This window comes from Augochlora pura, chromosome 11, assembly GCF_028453695.1.
Source record: "Augochlora pura isolate Apur16 chromosome 11, APUR_v2.2.1, whole genome shotgun sequence".
In the NCBI taxonomy this organism is placed as follows: Eukaryota; Metazoa; Arthropoda; class Insecta; order Hymenoptera; family Halictidae; genus Augochlora; species Augochlora pura.
In genome coordinates this window covers 527,586-544,826 of record NC_135782.1, presented here as the reverse complement: position 1 = coordinate 544,826, position 17,241 = coordinate 527,586, and the positions used below count along the sequence as shown (strand labels likewise).

At 51.0% G+C, this 17,241-nt stretch overlaps 2 protein-coding genes across 4 annotated transcripts; one reads left to right on the top strand and one right to left on the bottom strand.

Annotated features, from left to right (window-relative positions):
• The first annotated feature begins 8 nt into the window (after window positions 1-8).
• Window positions 9-2,064, top strand: LOC144477229 (phospholipase A1). Of its 2 annotated transcripts, XM_078194774.1 has the most exons (7): window positions 9-137; window positions 427-725; window positions 825-928; window positions 997-1,310; window positions 1,408-1,503; window positions 1,610-1,855; window positions 1,928-2,064. In XM_078194774.1, the coding sequence occupies exons 1-7, from the start codon at window positions 116-118 to the stop codon at window positions 2,002-2,004; spliced, it is 1,158 nt and encodes a 385-aa protein (XP_078050900.1). In that variant the 5' UTR covers window positions 9-115; the 3' UTR covers window positions 2,005-2,064. The 2 variants fall into 2 exon arrangements, with proteins under 2 accessions (XP_078050900.1, XP_078050899.1); XM_078194773.1 differs by having other exon boundaries at window positions 96-725.
• On the bottom strand, window positions 2,039-16,810 carry Nost (Nostrin). 2 transcript variants are annotated; one of them, XM_078194767.1, is made up of 9 exons: window positions 8,476-11,970; window positions 7,693-8,307; window positions 5,281-5,369; window positions 5,115-5,194; window positions 4,836-4,960; window positions 4,195-4,671; window positions 3,626-3,955; window positions 3,347-3,499; window positions 2,039-3,288 (listed from the first exon to the last, which is right to left on the bottom strand). In XM_078194767.1, exons 1-9 carry the CDS (start codon window positions 9,490-9,492, stop codon window positions 2,812-2,814), a joined length of 3,363 nt encoding a protein of 1,120 aa, XP_078050893.1. In that variant the 5' UTR covers window positions 9,493-11,970; the 3' UTR covers window positions 2,039-2,811. The 2 variants fall into 2 exon arrangements, with proteins under 2 accessions (XP_078050893.1, XP_078050894.1); XM_078194768.1 differs by lacking the exons at window positions 7,693-8,307; window positions 8,476-11,970 and adding an exon at window positions 16,097-16,810.
• Window positions 16,811-17,241: the final 431 nt, after the last annotated feature.

The window sequence follows — 17,241 nt, the reverse complement described above, 5'->3', positions numbered from 1 at the left end:
AAGCATGAAATTGGATTAGAAGCGATGTTTCTCGTTGCGCTACTGAAAACACAGTGCGCAGTTCGTTTGAAATCGGTGATGTAATGGCATTATGAGACGTTGAATGTAACCTTTGATGTTATCGGAATTATCTCTAGGTAAACAAAATTTGAATTTTGTTTGTATCGACATAATCAACGATGATCGGATAATCGAAATTAGTTTGTTCCGTGTAAGCCTGAAGTTCGATACGGAAAATGATATTAATACCGACGTTGTTGATTAAGTTCTCTTTGGTTTCTGTAGCGCATGGCTTATTATTTGATAGAAATGAAAATGAAAATACCAGCGGCAACGTAAACTTTACGGTGAAAAAATCATTGGCTGATTATACGAGAAACCTATCAGAGTTTATTTATACGATCTCTGGTTCTTCGGGTCTTGTAGACAATCGCGCAGAATCTAAGTCGAATCAAGTCGATTGTCTTGGTTTGGGTAAAACATTTGCGACAGCTTTGGAGTGGTTTTTTATGAGCAAACCAAATGGAACGAAAGCTTTGGAAATCAAATTTTTACTATCTTCACGGAATCAACCGCAACGCGTCCAGGTAATGGTCGGAGAACAGTTTGGTTTAGAATGGACAGACTTTCGAATTGAGCGTCCGACCGTCATAATTGTACATGGATTTTTATCGAACGGACAAGAATCGTGGATCAACGATTTAGAAACATCGTTTCTCCAATGGGTGAGTAGTTCTCGAATGTCCTACCAGAGATTCACGGATACGTTATCTTTGAAATCGAATATCTGTATAGCACATTTGTGTATCACGCTATGTACTCAGAACGATGTGAACGTCGTGGTCGTTGACTGGAGTAGCGGAGGTAACACTTGGAACTATTATAAAGCTGCGGTAAATACGAGGATAGTGGGGTATCAAATTGCAAGGTTTGCCGCTCTTCCGCTTTTACATACATATAGTTGACGCACATTTCTAGTTGTTTTCTTTTGCAAAGATTTTTAGAGCAGATAGAAAATGCGACCAACGTTGGAGATGACGGCAGCAACGACGATAAGAGTTGGGGAGCTTTGCATTTGGTGGGTCACAGTCTCGGGGCCCACATTTGCGGGTTTGCGGCGAAGGAGCTGAAAAAAAACCGGAGCGCGTGGAGAGTGAAGAGAATAACAGGACTCGATCCTGCCCAGCCTTGTTTCAGAAACGCGGATTCCGCTGTGAAGCTTCACAAATCCGATGCAACGTTCGTAGACATCATACATACCAATGGGAAAATGCTCTCCAAGATCGGATTAGGTTTACCGGAGCCAATAGGTCGGTATCACGATGACGTCATTATGGCTTTAAGAAAATCAGAAATTGCTCGACAATGCCCTCTTAGACGCGCTTCATAAAGTCTTTCCTTAACCAGGTCACGCTGACTTTTATCCGAACGGTGGGAAAAGCCAACCTGGCTGCGTGGAAATAGACAGTTCGTATTACCATTATTTACCGCTTCCAGTCCGAGGTAAGCTTGAGCTTTCGACAAATTCGCATCGCGTTGTTTCGCCTTGCTTCGTTTTTTTTTTTTCGATTATCGAACACCTTGATGGAACAAAACGAGTTGTTTCCAGTGATCGGTAATTCTATCTGCAGTCATGGACGTTCGTACGTTTATTTAACGGAGTCATTGATATCGGACGTTAAACATAATTGTACATTTTGGGCGCATCATTGGGATTTATCATATCGAAATCTAAGAACGGTTGGGACGGAACTTTGTACTAGAGACATTTGCACCGAAATGGGTATAAACGCCATCAATTATCCCCAGCGTGGAACATTCTTCGTTGTTACATCGAACACGATCCCGTTTTGCCGTAAGTTGTTGCTCGCTCGCCCAACATTTCGATAATCAATGTCGTTGAACAGCAGTGATGCGCTTGTTTCAGTTGTTAATGACACCCGCGCGGTCGACCAAGCCATCGTTCAGATGGAGAAGGACAACGTGGACGAGCTTTACGACTGAAATTAATTGTTCCAATGAATCGACGTGTATTGACTATTCTTAAATAAATGCTCTTTACTTTACTCTTTCTTTCGGTAATCATTGCACATTCGATACGCATACATTGTAGCATAGTGACTCGAACCAAGTATATCCTATTAATACTATACATTGTATTTAATAGTAGAAGGCATAGATCGTGAAAACAGCTAGTGCGATAACTGTTCGTTGTATTCGAAAAAATAAGTTGACGCGACCCAACGTTCCGCGTTTTACCTACGCATTGTCTATTCACCGCGTACGCTTTCATTGGCACTTTGACAACGTTATGGGAGACGGCCGCGGAAGCAAGTATAATACAATGTATCGGAAAAGTGTTTCTACACGAGAATAAAGAAAAACGCGCACGGTTCAAGTAAAGTAAAATTCTTAATGAATTTAACTGATTCGGTTTACGTTTCGGTAGCCGTAATCGCAATTGGAATCGCAAGGTGTAATTCGTTACCTCGTGACGACTCGTGGTTCGGCTTACAAAAGTTAGTCAAAGTCTACGTATACGGTATACGTTGTTTTAGATTCGAGTAAAAATGTTATCCTAACCAGTCGAGGTTGACGTTGAACGAAACACTCGTGGCGTCACACTCGAGATTCAAGCGTGCTTTGGTAGATTCTCGATCGACTTGGATCGACGCGATTAATATCGCACACGCGGAGAAAGTTGTTGCTTTCTTCACAGCGTCTTCTTCGTAGCGCCGATTTTAGCCGCGCGGCCGACGAAAACAAGAAAGTACCGGTAAAGATTAGTTGATTCGAATCCCCGATGTCCGATCAATGAATAACTTGCACGTAAGTGGCTGGAAATATACCGGTCCGTCCTTTACATTCGCCTATCCACCAACCGTCCGGTTGCTTCTGGTGCACCGTTATCAAGTCCCCAGGGTTTAAGCTAAGCTCGTCATTCAGATTCGCCGAGTACTGATAGATAGCTCTACACTGTTCCGCTGTGGCGGTAGTGGTGGAGGTGTCAGTGGCGGTGGCGGTGGCCGTGATGTCCAAGGGCTTTACGGTAGTCTCTGTCTCGCCGGCACCGTCGATGTCTTGATTGTTATTGTCCTCGGAGTGGCTGCTGAATTCGTCGAAGTCGCTGAAGTCGTCCTCGTCGGGCGGATTCTCAGAATTGCCGTCGCCTGCCGTCCGATCGGCCCAATCGCGGCTCTCGGTCTCGTGATCCTTCGCTAGATGAACATCCATTTCGTCTCGGTCGTCTTGAAACTCAAACGATTCGTTCTTTGCCCAAGAAGGAACCTGAAAATCGTCGTACATGTTGATGCTGTTCTAGCCGATATTGACGCGATATGCTTACCTTAAGGACGCTCTGCTGCAATCCCTGTTTGTCTCTTGAAACCAATATATGTTCCGCCAAGGGATGCTTGGCCCGTTTACTGCCTTCCATTTCGGCCAGAGTTCCTCCAACTTTATACCTCGCTGCCTCCAAGTACAGCAGCATAGAGCGCATCTGCGACAAAGACAGGATTACTATCGCTAGACGATAATAGTAGGCGGAGGAGAACGAGACGAGACGAGCGGGAGAAAAATCCTTAGAGGGAACAGGTGGAACAGAGGGAACGAAGGGAATACGTACGTGATGTAACTTATCCGTGACATTCTGTGTGCTCTCGTCGGCGGCGAACGCGGGCGTCGAGACGAATGCTCTGTGAAGCGTTTCTAAACCTTCGCGCCCACGCCTTTCTCGCTCCAAGTCTTGCCTGATCAAATGTAGAACCCTGACCAGCGACTGTTTCCGGCGCTCCCTGTTCATCGCGAGAGTGACATGCTCGGCGTAAAAATCGGGCAAAAGTTGGTCGGAGTTGCAGGTGTCGTTGCTCTCGACTCTTCGTATCAGGTTTTTCAGAATCTCGATGTCGTGGGACACGTTGCAGTTGCGTACGGGCGTTGTCAAACGGTCCGTGCTCTGCGATCCGCGAAACGAAACGTGAAACGAAAAAGAAGACGGGCGTCAGAGGTCTGTTCGGGATCTCCCAAGGTCGGGAGAGGTCGATCGTGAAAACGAATCGGTACAAAGTGTGGCTGATGGAAAGTGGTGAGTGGCGAGTGGAAAGTGGGAGAGCGTAGAGAAAAGGGTGAAGAGAGACGAAGCGGAGAGAGGAGAGAGAGAGAGAGAGAGAGAGAGCGAGTAGCGTAGTCAGTCACCTGTTGCAAGCGAGGAGCGAGGGCCTGCAGGTGCGCCAGGTAAACGTTCGCGAGATCCTTGAGAGCGCTCGATCGCTCCTCCTCGAGAAGTTCCATCTGCTTGGCTCCTTTCCTCACCGTGCTCTCGTACTCGAGCCTGGCTCTCTCGGCTCTCACGCTCACCGTGTAGAACTCCGTATCCGCCCTACGGGACGAATCCTCGGCCTTTCTCCTCCTCGCCTCGAGCTTGCTCGCCTCCTTCTCGGTCATGTGGTGGTGATGGTGATGGCTCGCCGATTTGTTGTTGCTCTGTTGGCTTTGACTGATCGACTGCAGCCTCGCCAAGTCCTGGAGCCTCTCGTTTTCCCGCGCGCAGGCGAAACTCTGCTTTTTACTCTTCGCGGCGATGTTACGCCATTCGTGAAGAGACTTCCCAGCTTTGTCGACCGCGTTCTCGATCGATTTCCTCGAACGGCCCTGAGCTTCCGCTACTCCCACCTGCGAATACGTTAACGCTTGGTCAACCGTCGACGCCTTGTTAATCGACACCTCTCCTCGGTGGCGCGACGGTACCCCACTTGACTCTCGTATCGATCTCCGACGTCGATCGCGACAAAAGGCGAGACTCGTGTTCCAGGACACCGACGGGGAACCGAACTTACCCGGATCGGTTTCGCGAGCTGCTCGCTGAGCGTCACACTCCAAACCCTGTGGGCTTCCGCGGCAGCCTCCATTTCCTCACCGATGCATCTCCACGCCTCGTTCACGCCTCCGCTGCTGTTGCCACCTGCGTTACGAAACACTGTTGGCGACCATCTAATTACGACGAATGCGAATCGATCGCATCCACGGACATTCTCTATACTTGTACACGCATACCGGGTACGCGCGTGGACGCGTCGACCGATGGAAAAGGATCGGTTCGATCGCCGTCAAAATACCTTGATCCTTTGCGCAAGCTTTCGTCAGTTTGTTGCTCAGCTTGGAGAGTCCTTTGGCGTAATTCGCTTCCAATTCGGCCCTGTAACACATTGGCAGTTAGTTAGCAAGTAGACGCGCGACCGTGGAAAATACGAAAGCGTGATGGACGACGCGACGAGAAATTACCTTTCGTGTAGGATAGCTGCCAACTCCTTGCAAAAGTCACCACCCTGCTTGACGTACCTCCGGACGTCCTCGAAGCCGCCTTGCCCTCCCTGGAATCGGAAAACGATAGATGGAGACCGATGGTCGCGTTCACCGTTTCTCGATTTCCGTGGCTTGTCCACTTTCGACGTGAAACTCGGGGGACGGACGCGGGGACCCGTTCTGCACGGTCGAATAATCGCGGTACGAAAGGGGAGCCTACTGGTAAATAGCGGTAACCACGCATCGCGGCTCGCGGAGACCTTGGATATTACTAAAGTCTCGCGAACGAATCGACGAGGATTTCTTTCCCTGCGCCGCTGAACTCTGCCTACTTGTTCCGGGCGCGTCGCGTCCCCGTCAAATCAGAAATTTACCAAGTTTATCAAATTAGAAATTTATGCGGCGATCTTGGCCGAGACCAAGCCTTTCGACGAGAATTCAACTCCATGAAAGCCCTCGAGCTTGATCGTAGCCGGAGAAAGGCTGGATCGATTGTGGCTACGCGTCCGCGCGTTTCCACCGTCGCGACTCATCGAGAGCGCACACGAGCGACGACCTGAGTCGTCGACTCGTAGCAACACGCTTTGCTCGAATTTGGTTCGAGCTCGATTCAATACGAATTCGAATTCGACGAGTTGATGAAAAAAAATACGAGCGCTAGGTGAAAAGGGAAACCGGTATCCTATGTAATTAAACCGGTCGCCTGGCACACACCGGTCTACTAAAAGTCGCTCGTTTTTATTTCAATTCGAGATCTTGGATTTCCCTCGCGCAACGGGGGGAACCGGCGACGCGAATGATTTTTGTGGCAAGACAGGACGACGACAACCGGATCGAAGGGAACGCGTCGAAAATGTCAGGGGGATAAGCGCGGGGGCAGGCACGCGGCGCGTAGCTATGTCGTCGCCGTCGCGGTGTTTCGACCGAATCTACAACGTCTGGTTTTCTGTCAAATTTCGAACGCGTTTCCGACGACAAATCCGAACGATTGTTTGGAACCGGAAGAAATTTTTTGAACGAACCGTCCCCCCTTCGAAGAGAGCGTCGCGCGCTTCACCGATGCGTTTCGCGATCGATCTGGTTTACGGCACTCGCGATTACGCAAACGATAAAAGAAACGATCGTTCGCCGTGGACGCAGGGAAACTGGATACACGGACTCTGTATCCCGACGTCGACTACCGGGTGGGACGCTCGATCTAAAAACGAATTCACGCACACGGTTGCGAGTATGTAGGTGCGCGTGGCTGCACGTAGTTGCGGCACGATGCGATAACACGACACGCGGGCATGATTCTGCGAATCGTGCAACAGGTGGCACGCGTCCGCACAAAAGTACTCTCTTCCCCGCTCACGAGCGTCGATGTCTCGAGCGCGCCTTTGGAGACCGTTGCGAGACTCGAGACCACGACGAGACAGTTCCCGAGACGAGGTACATACATACTCGCGTTCCTCGAACCTTGGAAAATACAAAACGTCGCTCGGATCGAAACAATCGTTCGATTACTGCTGGCTCGGGAACGTTTCGGATGCAACGAAAGGTGGGCGGGTTCGGAAAGCGATGTCGCGGTGGAACGGCCACGACTCTTCCTTTCGCTTTTACATGGTTGTTCGACTCGATTCGCGAGGCTCGACACGATGGCCGACTTCTCCGACTTCTTTGGTTGGGTTCACGCGGCACGGTGAAATCGCGCAGAGGTCGCGATCGTTGTCAGAAGACTAACGCGAGAAAATGCGCGGAGCATCGGCGAAACTCTAGCTTCGATTGCTCGCAAGAAAACGACGCAGCCTTTTCGCGAAAGAAACGCGCACCTCTCTCTCGTCGCGTTATTCTTCTCCGCTTTTTTTTTTCTTCCCCGATTGGAAAACACCATGCGGCATCGGCAGCCGCGATCAAAGTGCAACGAAAGTCGCTGGAAGCGGTATCTTTCGATCGAGACGCGACGAGGAGAAGCGTTGCGCGTGCGATCGTAGGTCCGTAGGAACGCAGGATCGTAGTACGAGTATAGGAGCGTAAGAGCACTAGCGGCGGACGAGCGCGCACGCGAAACAAAGTCGGTTATTTTCTCCGCCCAACTTTCCCACACTTTCCATGGTTTGATCCTTGTTCAAAGCAGTATTTACGGCTAGCAGTATCCGAGGCCCGAACGGATACAGCTGGATATTCTTGTAAGAATTAGAAACTGTGCGCGCGCGAGAAGCCCTCTCGGGGCCGGGGAGAGGGAATCGAAAGCGCGCGCGATCGTGGAAATTTCGAATGACCGGGTCGCGCGACGACGACGACACTCGGTGAAACTATGAATTTCATTGGGGGGGCTTCTCTCTCGAGCGATCGTTGGAATCGCAGATGCCGATTCTTGATTCGGAGGAAAATAGAACGGCCATGATATACCTCTTCGGTCTCGCGAACGGATGACTCGAGCAGATGAGTAGAGGCCATTAACCCTCTGATCGACCCCAGCATTCTCCTCTTAATCAGGCCGACTGTTCGAGCGCGATCCTTGATCTCGGCGCACGCGTCGCTCGTCTCCTCGTTTTCCGTGCCGCGGCAAGGGCTGTGCCCTTCGCGAGCGGAGGCCGAGCCCGCGACTCGCGAGTCGTCGTTCGATCGGTCCGACGGATCGTCCAAGCCGCCGAGCTCTCTTCGCGGATCGTCGGCTTCGATCTCGATCTCGATCTCGTTCTCGGCCTCGATTTCGGACGGCCGTGCCTCGATCGCCTCGGAAACGGCGATGGAAACGGAGGCGAAGCCGAACTCCTCGACCCTGGTGACGGAGCCCGTGTCCCTGGTGGTCGCCCTGGTCAAATCGTAAGACGCTGATCCGCGCTCGTCGTGCGAGACGCTCGAAACTTTCGGGATGCTCTCCGGTGGGCCGGCATCAGCGGCGAGGGCTCCGACCGCCTGCAGTCTCGCGTGCTTGTTAACCACCTCGTTCAACCTGGTGGTCTCGTCGCGCAGCCAACACCTCATTTTGTCCCACGCTTTTCCCAACCGATGCTTCTGCAACTACAGACGCGCGGAAACTGTACTCGGTCCGTTCGCGAGCAAAAAACGTCTGGCGACGAACGAGGGTCGTTGTTCGACGCGAACCTGCTCGCCGCCGGACGACGTTGCTCGGGAAAAGACCGCGCGCGCGCGCCGGGTGTCGTGTACCCATGGGCACCTTTGCCATACCTTGGAGCGTCGGAGCCGACGGGGTGCCCTAACCGTCGGAGTGTCCTTCGAGATTTCGGGATTCGAGTAGGACCCGGCCACGGACGCAATTCCTATGACGTAATCCTCCTCCTCATCCTCCTCCTCCTTCGTGCCGTACCTTTTTCCTCCAAACTCTAACGATCCGACCGACCGCTTCGCGCGGAAGCTCCGCGCGCTTCGACCGGTTCGATCGTTCTTCCCGCCGACCGAAGCGATTTTCACGATCGCCTGTCCGTTCGCTTTCTCCGGGGCGATATCGGCGGATCGATCGACCGATTCCACGAGCGTCTCCGCCTCTTTCGACGGTTCTATTCCTTCGACGAATTCTTCTCGGATCGTGCCGCGAATATCATCGCCGTCGCTCGTCGCCGCGTCCCGCCGACTTTCTACGACTTTCACGATTTCGGTTTCAGTTTCGGTCCCGTCTTCGATTTTCGTTGTTTCGGTTCTCGTCTCGTTCTCGCTCTCGGTATCGTCGCGTACGCACGAATTACGGGGAAAGTCGTAGAGCCGATAAGATCGCGACGACGAGAGGACGCTCGTCGTTCGGTCGTGGTCGTTGTTGGCCGCGCACGAGGATGCGGACCTTGGCGCGTTCGAGTCAAGGACGCGGCGCTTCTCGTCGGCTTGCAGGAAACTGAAGCTGATCGTCGGCAGCCCGTCCACGTCGGTTTCCATCGACGCGACCGCCGTCAGTTCCACGGTGCTCTTGTGCCGTTTCTCATCTCGGCGATCGGTCACTTTCTCGCGATCTACCGACGACTCCGTCGGGGTGTCCGGTCGATCCAAGGTCGCCCCTTGTCCCTCGTCGACCGATTGACCGACCACCCGATTCTCGTCGGCGGTGGCAAAGTCGCGGCAGTGGATTATCACCGGTGCCGGCGTATCGTACCAGATCGTCGAGCCGTTGTTGCCGTTCCCAGTGTTCGCGTTCGTCGACGACGACAATTTTCTAACCGATTTTAACGAGGCCCACGCGTGTCTCACTTCTTCCATTTTCCAGGAACGTGTGCTCTCTGCGACTCGGTTCGGTTCACCGCATGTCGCCCGATTCACTGTTCGATCGTTGTACGCGATAAAAACCGCGAGAGACTGACGCGACGGCGCAACGTTCGCCGCACCTTCGTTAACGACGGGATGACGCGATCGCGGGATCACGCGATTTCAACCGATAACGAAGATCATACCGTTTCGCGTCTTTCCGTACCACGATTCTCGGCGTCGCCGATCGATGTTTACCCTACGAACATCGAAATTGAAAGCGCTTCGCGGTGACGATGTTCTTCGCGTACAGAGCGCGTTGCATACAGCTACGGCTGCGCGGGAATGTAACCGTTGCGGCAACGACGACAATGACAAGTATTACAGTCACGGTGCCCCTCTCGCCTCGCCTCGCCACGCCACTGCCCGGTTAAGCGCTTCCGCGCGCGACCGATGCACCTGAGGTTGTCGCTCGCGCACGTACCGTCCCAATTTCCCGATTTATCATTTTTCCACGTTGGCACGATTCGCGTTCGGCCGCGTCGTCGACGCGTTCGCCGATCGATTTCACAGCCATTGTCGATTCGAACAAATTGCCGTACCGTACGACGGCCGGTGCGAGCGATCGTCGCGGAATGTTGAGAACGAGACGCGATTCCCGAGAACGGAACGGTGTTTCACGATCGCGCGTGTCGGTTCTCGTTTGTTCGATGTAACAAGAGACGCGTGAACCGTAAGAAAAAAAAAAAGAAAACAACAACGAAACACTAAGCGAACCGTTGGATCCTCGTGCGACGACGTTCCAGCGGCGACTGGATCTCCACGCTGGAACTCGGCATTCGTATGTCGCCTCCTATTGTATTATACAACAGCGTCGGTCAAACAATTATATCCCTGTATTACGTTACGTACACACGCGTTGCACAACCGCGCGAACGATGCTCCGTGATCCCGGTATGTATCTCTGCGAAACGAAATCGCGGCAACGCCAAACACATACTCCCATCAACAGATCATAAACGTCAATTTCCGAAACGTTTGAGCGGCGCTTAGCTGCTCTCGTGCCACGTGCTTGCTGCACGGTATGGGGGCTGTGAGATCTCTCGGGCTTTTCGAACAAGTTCTTCCATACGCTGGGCCAAAAATTTCGTCGTCGGCCGATCGCGTTAACGAACTGTCCGCGAATGCTCCGCGACTTTGGAAGGAGCGACGTTGAATCGTGCCGAGCACACCGCGTCGCGCGTTGTATTCCGTCGCAGTTGTCCCAGTCCTCTTCGATCCTCTTCGATTTTCTTCTTGGCACGAATATAGATCTTGAAAACCGCGGAAAGATCGCGAGCACGAACGGCAACGCCGGATCGCGGAACAAAAAACGTGAACGGGGAACGCGGAGGAAACGTCTCCGGCTGGCGCACCTTCGAAAGAGGAAACGAGTAACGAGCGCGTAACGAGCGCGTAATACGCAGCCGACGATCCCGTCGTCTCTGCTACAGTGGGAAGAGACGGATCGAGATCGAGAACGACGTCATCGAGAACGCTGCACAGCTGCGAACGCATAGGATGCGGACACGGGACACCGGAGACACGAGACGCGGGAGACGCGAGACACGGTCACTCTCTCGCGGTCAGAAACGTAATGCACGTTTCGAACGTAACACTCTGGAGCGATCGCGACCAGAAGCGGGCTAGTTTCAGCGATAAACGCATTTCTAGGCGGGAGGTTGTTCGTTTTGTTTCAAGATTATATTTAGCTTCGTTACGCGTGCGGGACACTCGCGTTACCGAAACACGGTGCATGCTACACTGCCGCACCGCACCGCGCCGCACAACCGAAAGCGCAACGGTTCGACATGTGCTGCTTCTCCGGACGCAACATCGATAGACGGACTGCTTCAATCAAACTTGTTGTGATCCGATGCGAGGAGCAACGATCTACGGTCAATTTCCGTTCGGAACGATCCGATCGGAAGGAAAGTACGAGAACGCTCTAAACTAAACGATCCTGCGGCATCAACTCTCGCCTTGCTTTGCGTCGCGCGACGCGACCACGATTTTCGGGAAATCGCGGTTTCGTTCCAATCTCAATCTCACGGATCCAGTCGCGCTTTCACCGATAATCGAATTCTTTATTCAGCCTGTGATTCCCGCAACGAGATCATTTAGAGCCTAGACTTTCTCGAGACGGATGAAGAGCGACAATCTCGTCGATGCGTCGAACCCCGCTGCATGGGTTATATTATATCATAGCCTTCCCATGCCCGAAACAAAAGCTACGGCTATCATCGAGGGAGGATGCAAATTCTCGTAGTCGAATGGTCCCGCATTTCTGCACGCGACGAGGAGGAGCGCCGTCATAATTTGGTCGACCGATAGGCGCTTTTGCTGGTTCAAACTCCAAATCGATGCCACGACAAGAGGAGAACGACGTTTCAATTTCGCCAGCGATAAGTTTTCTATTTATCTGGTACTTTGCCATCGAATCGATCTATACTGTATAAAAGTAATCGATCAGACTAGTTTTCACACTGTTCATTGCAACGTACGCGACGCACGACGGTATAAATTACAAATCTTTCTATACGGTATAAAGAACAAAATCAAGATGCACGATAGTCGCTCAACTACGTGACAGAAGGGTGAGAGAGAGAGAGAGAGAGAGAGAGAGAGAGAGAGAGGCGAAGAGAAAAAGGATAGAGAAGTAGAAGCGAACTGTAGCGGCGGAAGTACGGTGTACGCTTATCCGGTGTCGAACCTTGCCTTCAGCTATGGACAACCTCGTGTGTTACCTCGTTGACCCACTACCCGTTAGAGAAAATACGGTTGTCTCCCGTTTCATCGTTTTATCGTAATCGCATCAAGCATGCTCGGTTCCGAAGCGACTCCGATCGTTTCTTTTGCAAGCTGACACCAATATTTATCCATTCTTGTTCCCGGTCGCGTTACCGTCCTACGAGTCTTGGCAAACCGTAGTACGAGAGCATACGCGCGAGTCCGCGGTATACGATATCCAGGATATTCGAGATACAGGATACAGCCAATAAGCGAATGTACTTACGGCCGAAGCAGGCTTTCGAAAGACTCGCGAACGAACGTAGCCGGAACACCAATGACATCTTGGACGCATCCTGCGACAACTTCACCAAATTGTTGCAATTGTTGCACACGCTTCAAGCATATTCTCACTCTTGATCCGGTCTCGACTTATTCGACGCGCAAACGTCGCGACAGGCGACGAGAATTAAAATGCGCGGGGACGGTGATTGGTTTCCAAGATCGCGTCCAAGCCTCTACTGATAATCCACGCACGCCCAACGCTCGTTTTCGCAGGCAATGAGAAACCTCTTATCGGATAATCCATTATGTTCTCCGACGCGACGTTCCTTTCGACCAAAAATTGCGAAACCCTGTACACCGATCGGAAACGTCAATCTCGTTGGCAAATCTATGACGTGTTCCAGTAAAAAGTATTCTCTGGTCTACCGAAATCATTACTTTCATCGTTTCCTACGACTCGTTATCTGGGCGGTTCGATCGAACGGACAACCGAAAACAGAGAACATTAACGAAATCAAAGTTAACCTCTTACGCACGGCTGGATTTTCCGCGAATGAAATTTTTCATAAATACTATTACCATTTTCTTAACATATACAATATTTTTGGTGTAGCTGCATATAGTATTAGCTATATTTATTCTTTTCTTAGTGTATTGGACATATACACTTTCACATTAATCGTTTACTTTAATAATTAATAATACAATTGAGTGTCACTATAATGGCGCGTCGTGCCTAAGAGGTTAAAACAACGCAAGAAAGATGCCCGAAATAATGTAACTATCTCTTCGTACTGTGATCAGCCGAAAGTGTGTATGTACAATATACATACTAACAAAAGAATATATGTAATTAATACTATATACAGATATACGGAAAAAATATATATTAAGAGAAAATGGTAATCTAGTTACGAGAAACTTTATTTGCGGAAAATCCAGCGCAAATGTATCCAGTGCTTGTATCATGCGCATCGCGTACGAACCGATACGAGTTCGGCTCGCAACGATCCAACCATTAATGATACAGCGACGAGGATCAACAGTGGAAACAACGACTCGGCAACCGGAACAACGTTCTCCCGATCGACACGCTCCAACTACGAATGCGAGCAGCTCTATCTAGTAGACGACCGCGTAGTGTAACGTAACACACTTCTCTGAACCGATACCCGGTGGATTAAACGCTTCCTATCCAATTTCCGCATCCAACCAAACGGATATCTTTACGTTTCACCGTACGCGAGACGAACGGAAAACGAAAGGGACAAAGGTCCGACGCGCCGCAATCTTCGCGGCGTATAGCGGCTCTACGTCGTGGGGGAGTGTCGGTTGGTCAGTAACGCGGAAGCCCGGAAGCATTTCCATCCGGTTCGGCCGTTGTCTTTGCCTTTGGCTGCTTCTTCTCCCCGGTTCTGCGAGTAGAACCCGTTTCTTGCTCGAGTCATGTATAATACGATTCCACCGACATAATAAGATGCATGTTTGTTACGTAATACTTTCACCCCCCCTCGAGAGTCTCTCTGGCGGCGCGACGGGTCGACGTGCCTATAGAGGCCTGCAGGCTGAACGGACCGAGCGGACCCGGCAGAACGCTCGAACTCGCGTCAGGATAGCCAGGAAACTCGATGTATCATGTTCGCGCGCTAGTTGCAATTGTAAAGTAGAAACGCTCGACGCGTTACACCCTACGCCTTACACCCAACAACCCGCGTCGCGCCGCGCCATCGCTCTCCGTTCCCGCGACACAGCCTTCTTCCTCCCTTTCCTTTTCTTCTTTTCCCAATTCTCCTTTTCTCGCCTCGAACTCCATCGGATAATTGCATAACGGAACAGAAAAGTCTTCGAGCCGATCTCGAGACGACGCGCAACGATCGGAGTCGTGCCACTCGTTCGAGTTTCCACGTTCACCTTCCCCGGTGTCGTTATCTCTCTGGCGACGCGGTCTCGTCAACGATTGTACTCGAATTCACGGTATCTCTCGCCTCTTTTTTCCCCTCCCTCTCCGTAACGGGACTGTTAACGTTGTTGCAACAACGATCATGTAATCGGATGAAATTGATTAGCGATTTAGTTGTTGAGAATATAGCGAGAACGTCGTTACTGCGAATTAAACAAGTCATAAGCATATCACGGTTTACGAGAAGGTTTATCGTCATTTCCTCATTATCGGCTGGCCATCGAAACGTTTCAATGAAACATTTTGATTAAGGGGTGCGCGATCGGAATGTTCGACGTGATACGCCGATAACGACGGATCTAGATCCTCGAGCGGCACGGTGATCAAGTCCACGGTGAGACGACGATCCATCGCGCGATAACGTGCGCGTACTTGTTTCGAACCGATACGTAGCTAGGTCCGAGATAATAGGTTTTTAGATCGGGAGCAGAGAATAAACTCGAATAGAGAGCGCTTTAACGTTCCCTCGGTAAACAAACTTCAATGCCGTTTGCCCCGATCGTCTTCGTTGCGTTTCGCTGCCAACTACTTACACGCTGGTACAACTAACTGTATAATATACCTGTACCAAGTTCGTTTCCCTCTTTCTCGCGACCTTAAGAGAACGTTCAAGCTAATACAAACGCGAACGCGGACACGCGTGGACGATAGGAAACGCGATAAATCCCCGAAAACACGGAAATCGGTGATCGGGCTCGTTCAAATTTATTTTCTTTCATACAGCCCCCCCCCCCCCCTGTGATAGCTACTAAATCGTCTGCCGCTCTTTACGAATGCCGAGATCGTCCGTAAGGGTTGTGCGACGAAAGAAAAAGATTATGTATCCAGTTGGAGACGCATCTGTCGGACGTGCGGGATGAATACGTTGGTTTCGCAGAACGCGCGAAACGCAAGCATTGTCCATAAGTACGCAGTTATCCAGGTATAATTGATCAACGAGTCATTTGCCATGGCAAGGCGAGGCGAGGCGAAGGCGACGAACGCGTCATCGCGCCAACGCAATCATCGTGCACGCCCTACGCTTCTATTTTTCTTACACGATCATCGAAAAGGTTGGATGATCGAGCCTCGTTCATCCTGTGCAAGCCGTACAACCATTAGCGGCTGCGATACCTTCTTTGAATTCGGTAAGATTTTCATCGGAACAGAACGCTGGTAATACAACGTTATTGTTCGGAGACGAGGTGTTTCCAATATTAAGTCCGAGGCCTCTATCATCTGTCCCCCGATATCCCGCCGCGAGCCTTCAAAGTAAAGCCAACGGACTCGCGACTGCTGAGGCGATCGTGAAAGCGTACGAATCGAGTAAATTCATTTATACGAAAGCGCTCGTGCACGCGTAACGTGTACACGCGCAACAATTTTTTATACAAGTGGGTCGTACCATCCGATATCCCGTATAGAAAACAAGCCAGACTTTGCATCGTTTATCGACCAAAATGCTCGAGGTCTTTCTATCGAGAACGAAAAAAAAAAAAAAGGGGAAAGCAGCATAGAAATTTGTAAACGGTAATTTGTGCGCATGGGATGCAATCCCATCGCGAATCAAGAGTAAACTAATCAACGCGTAGAAGAAAAGAAGGTCTAGGACCGTAGCTAACTCACCGCGTACTTGTCCTTGTAAAAGAGCGAACTGGTCGACATGGCGTTAATCCAGACGCAACAAGTTGCAGAGAACGGGTTGCACTTTCACAACTGCTTCATCGTCGATCGTTGGTCGCCGTTATTTTGACCACAATGCCGAACCACGATATCCACCGAGCTCTTCGCACTTGTCGGACGCGGTTGCACGCGTGCACGCGTGCACGCACATGCGCGCTCGCGAGGCACACGAGTGCTCGCACTCGCACTATTCGATTTTATTATATCCTCGATCAAACTCTAAGCTTTTCCCCAAAAACACTGAATCTAGAGATGAAACCGGAACTCTGGCGAAACACCGAGAATTTCGCAAACTTTCGGATTTGGATTGTTGTTCGATAACGAAGAACCGGAAAAAGCGAACGAGAGATGTTTCGCGCGGAACGAGTTGTGCGCGGCATAAGATGAAACTGAACTGCGCTAGACGCGACGACCGGACGAGACAGGTCGGGACGAGTCAAAGCTGCGAAAGAAGCGGACTGATACACCGTATGCATGTCCTGTTAGTTTATGGCCACGGTTATGGTAAGAAAGGTACGACTCTTTTTCTCTCTCTCTCTCTCTCTCTATCCTCCTCTCTCCTCCCCTTTCCACCAGCGACGTCCCCACCATACCCTGGTGACCTACAATCTAACCCAACGGCTAACACGAAGGATCCTCCGGTTGTCTCCAACACGGTGTTTCCATTTTCCGGCGTCATAGGGGCGTCTCTCGCGTCAGCGCTACTCTTTTACTAGATCGACATTGAGAACACTACTAATTCAAACGGAATAATAGAGGGGTTCGTCGACTTCCTCAACTGCGATGCGTCTGCGCTGATGCGACGCCACACGACGTGACATAGTCGCGTAACGATGCGCAGATCAACTTTTTGCTGCACGGCGCATTCCCACCACTTCCGTGTATGCCTTTCGGCTAGAGCGGGAGGTTTGATGGCGATTTCAAAGAGCGTACTAACGCTAGGGATACCCCTACGACGCCGGTAAATGGACACACTAGAGACGGGGATCAACAATGAGTCGAGGCTCTTTTTTTTCGTTCTCCTTTAAGCCTCCTCTTACAGATTTATCTCTCTCTCTCTCTCTCCTTCGTTTGCCCTTATCTTTTCA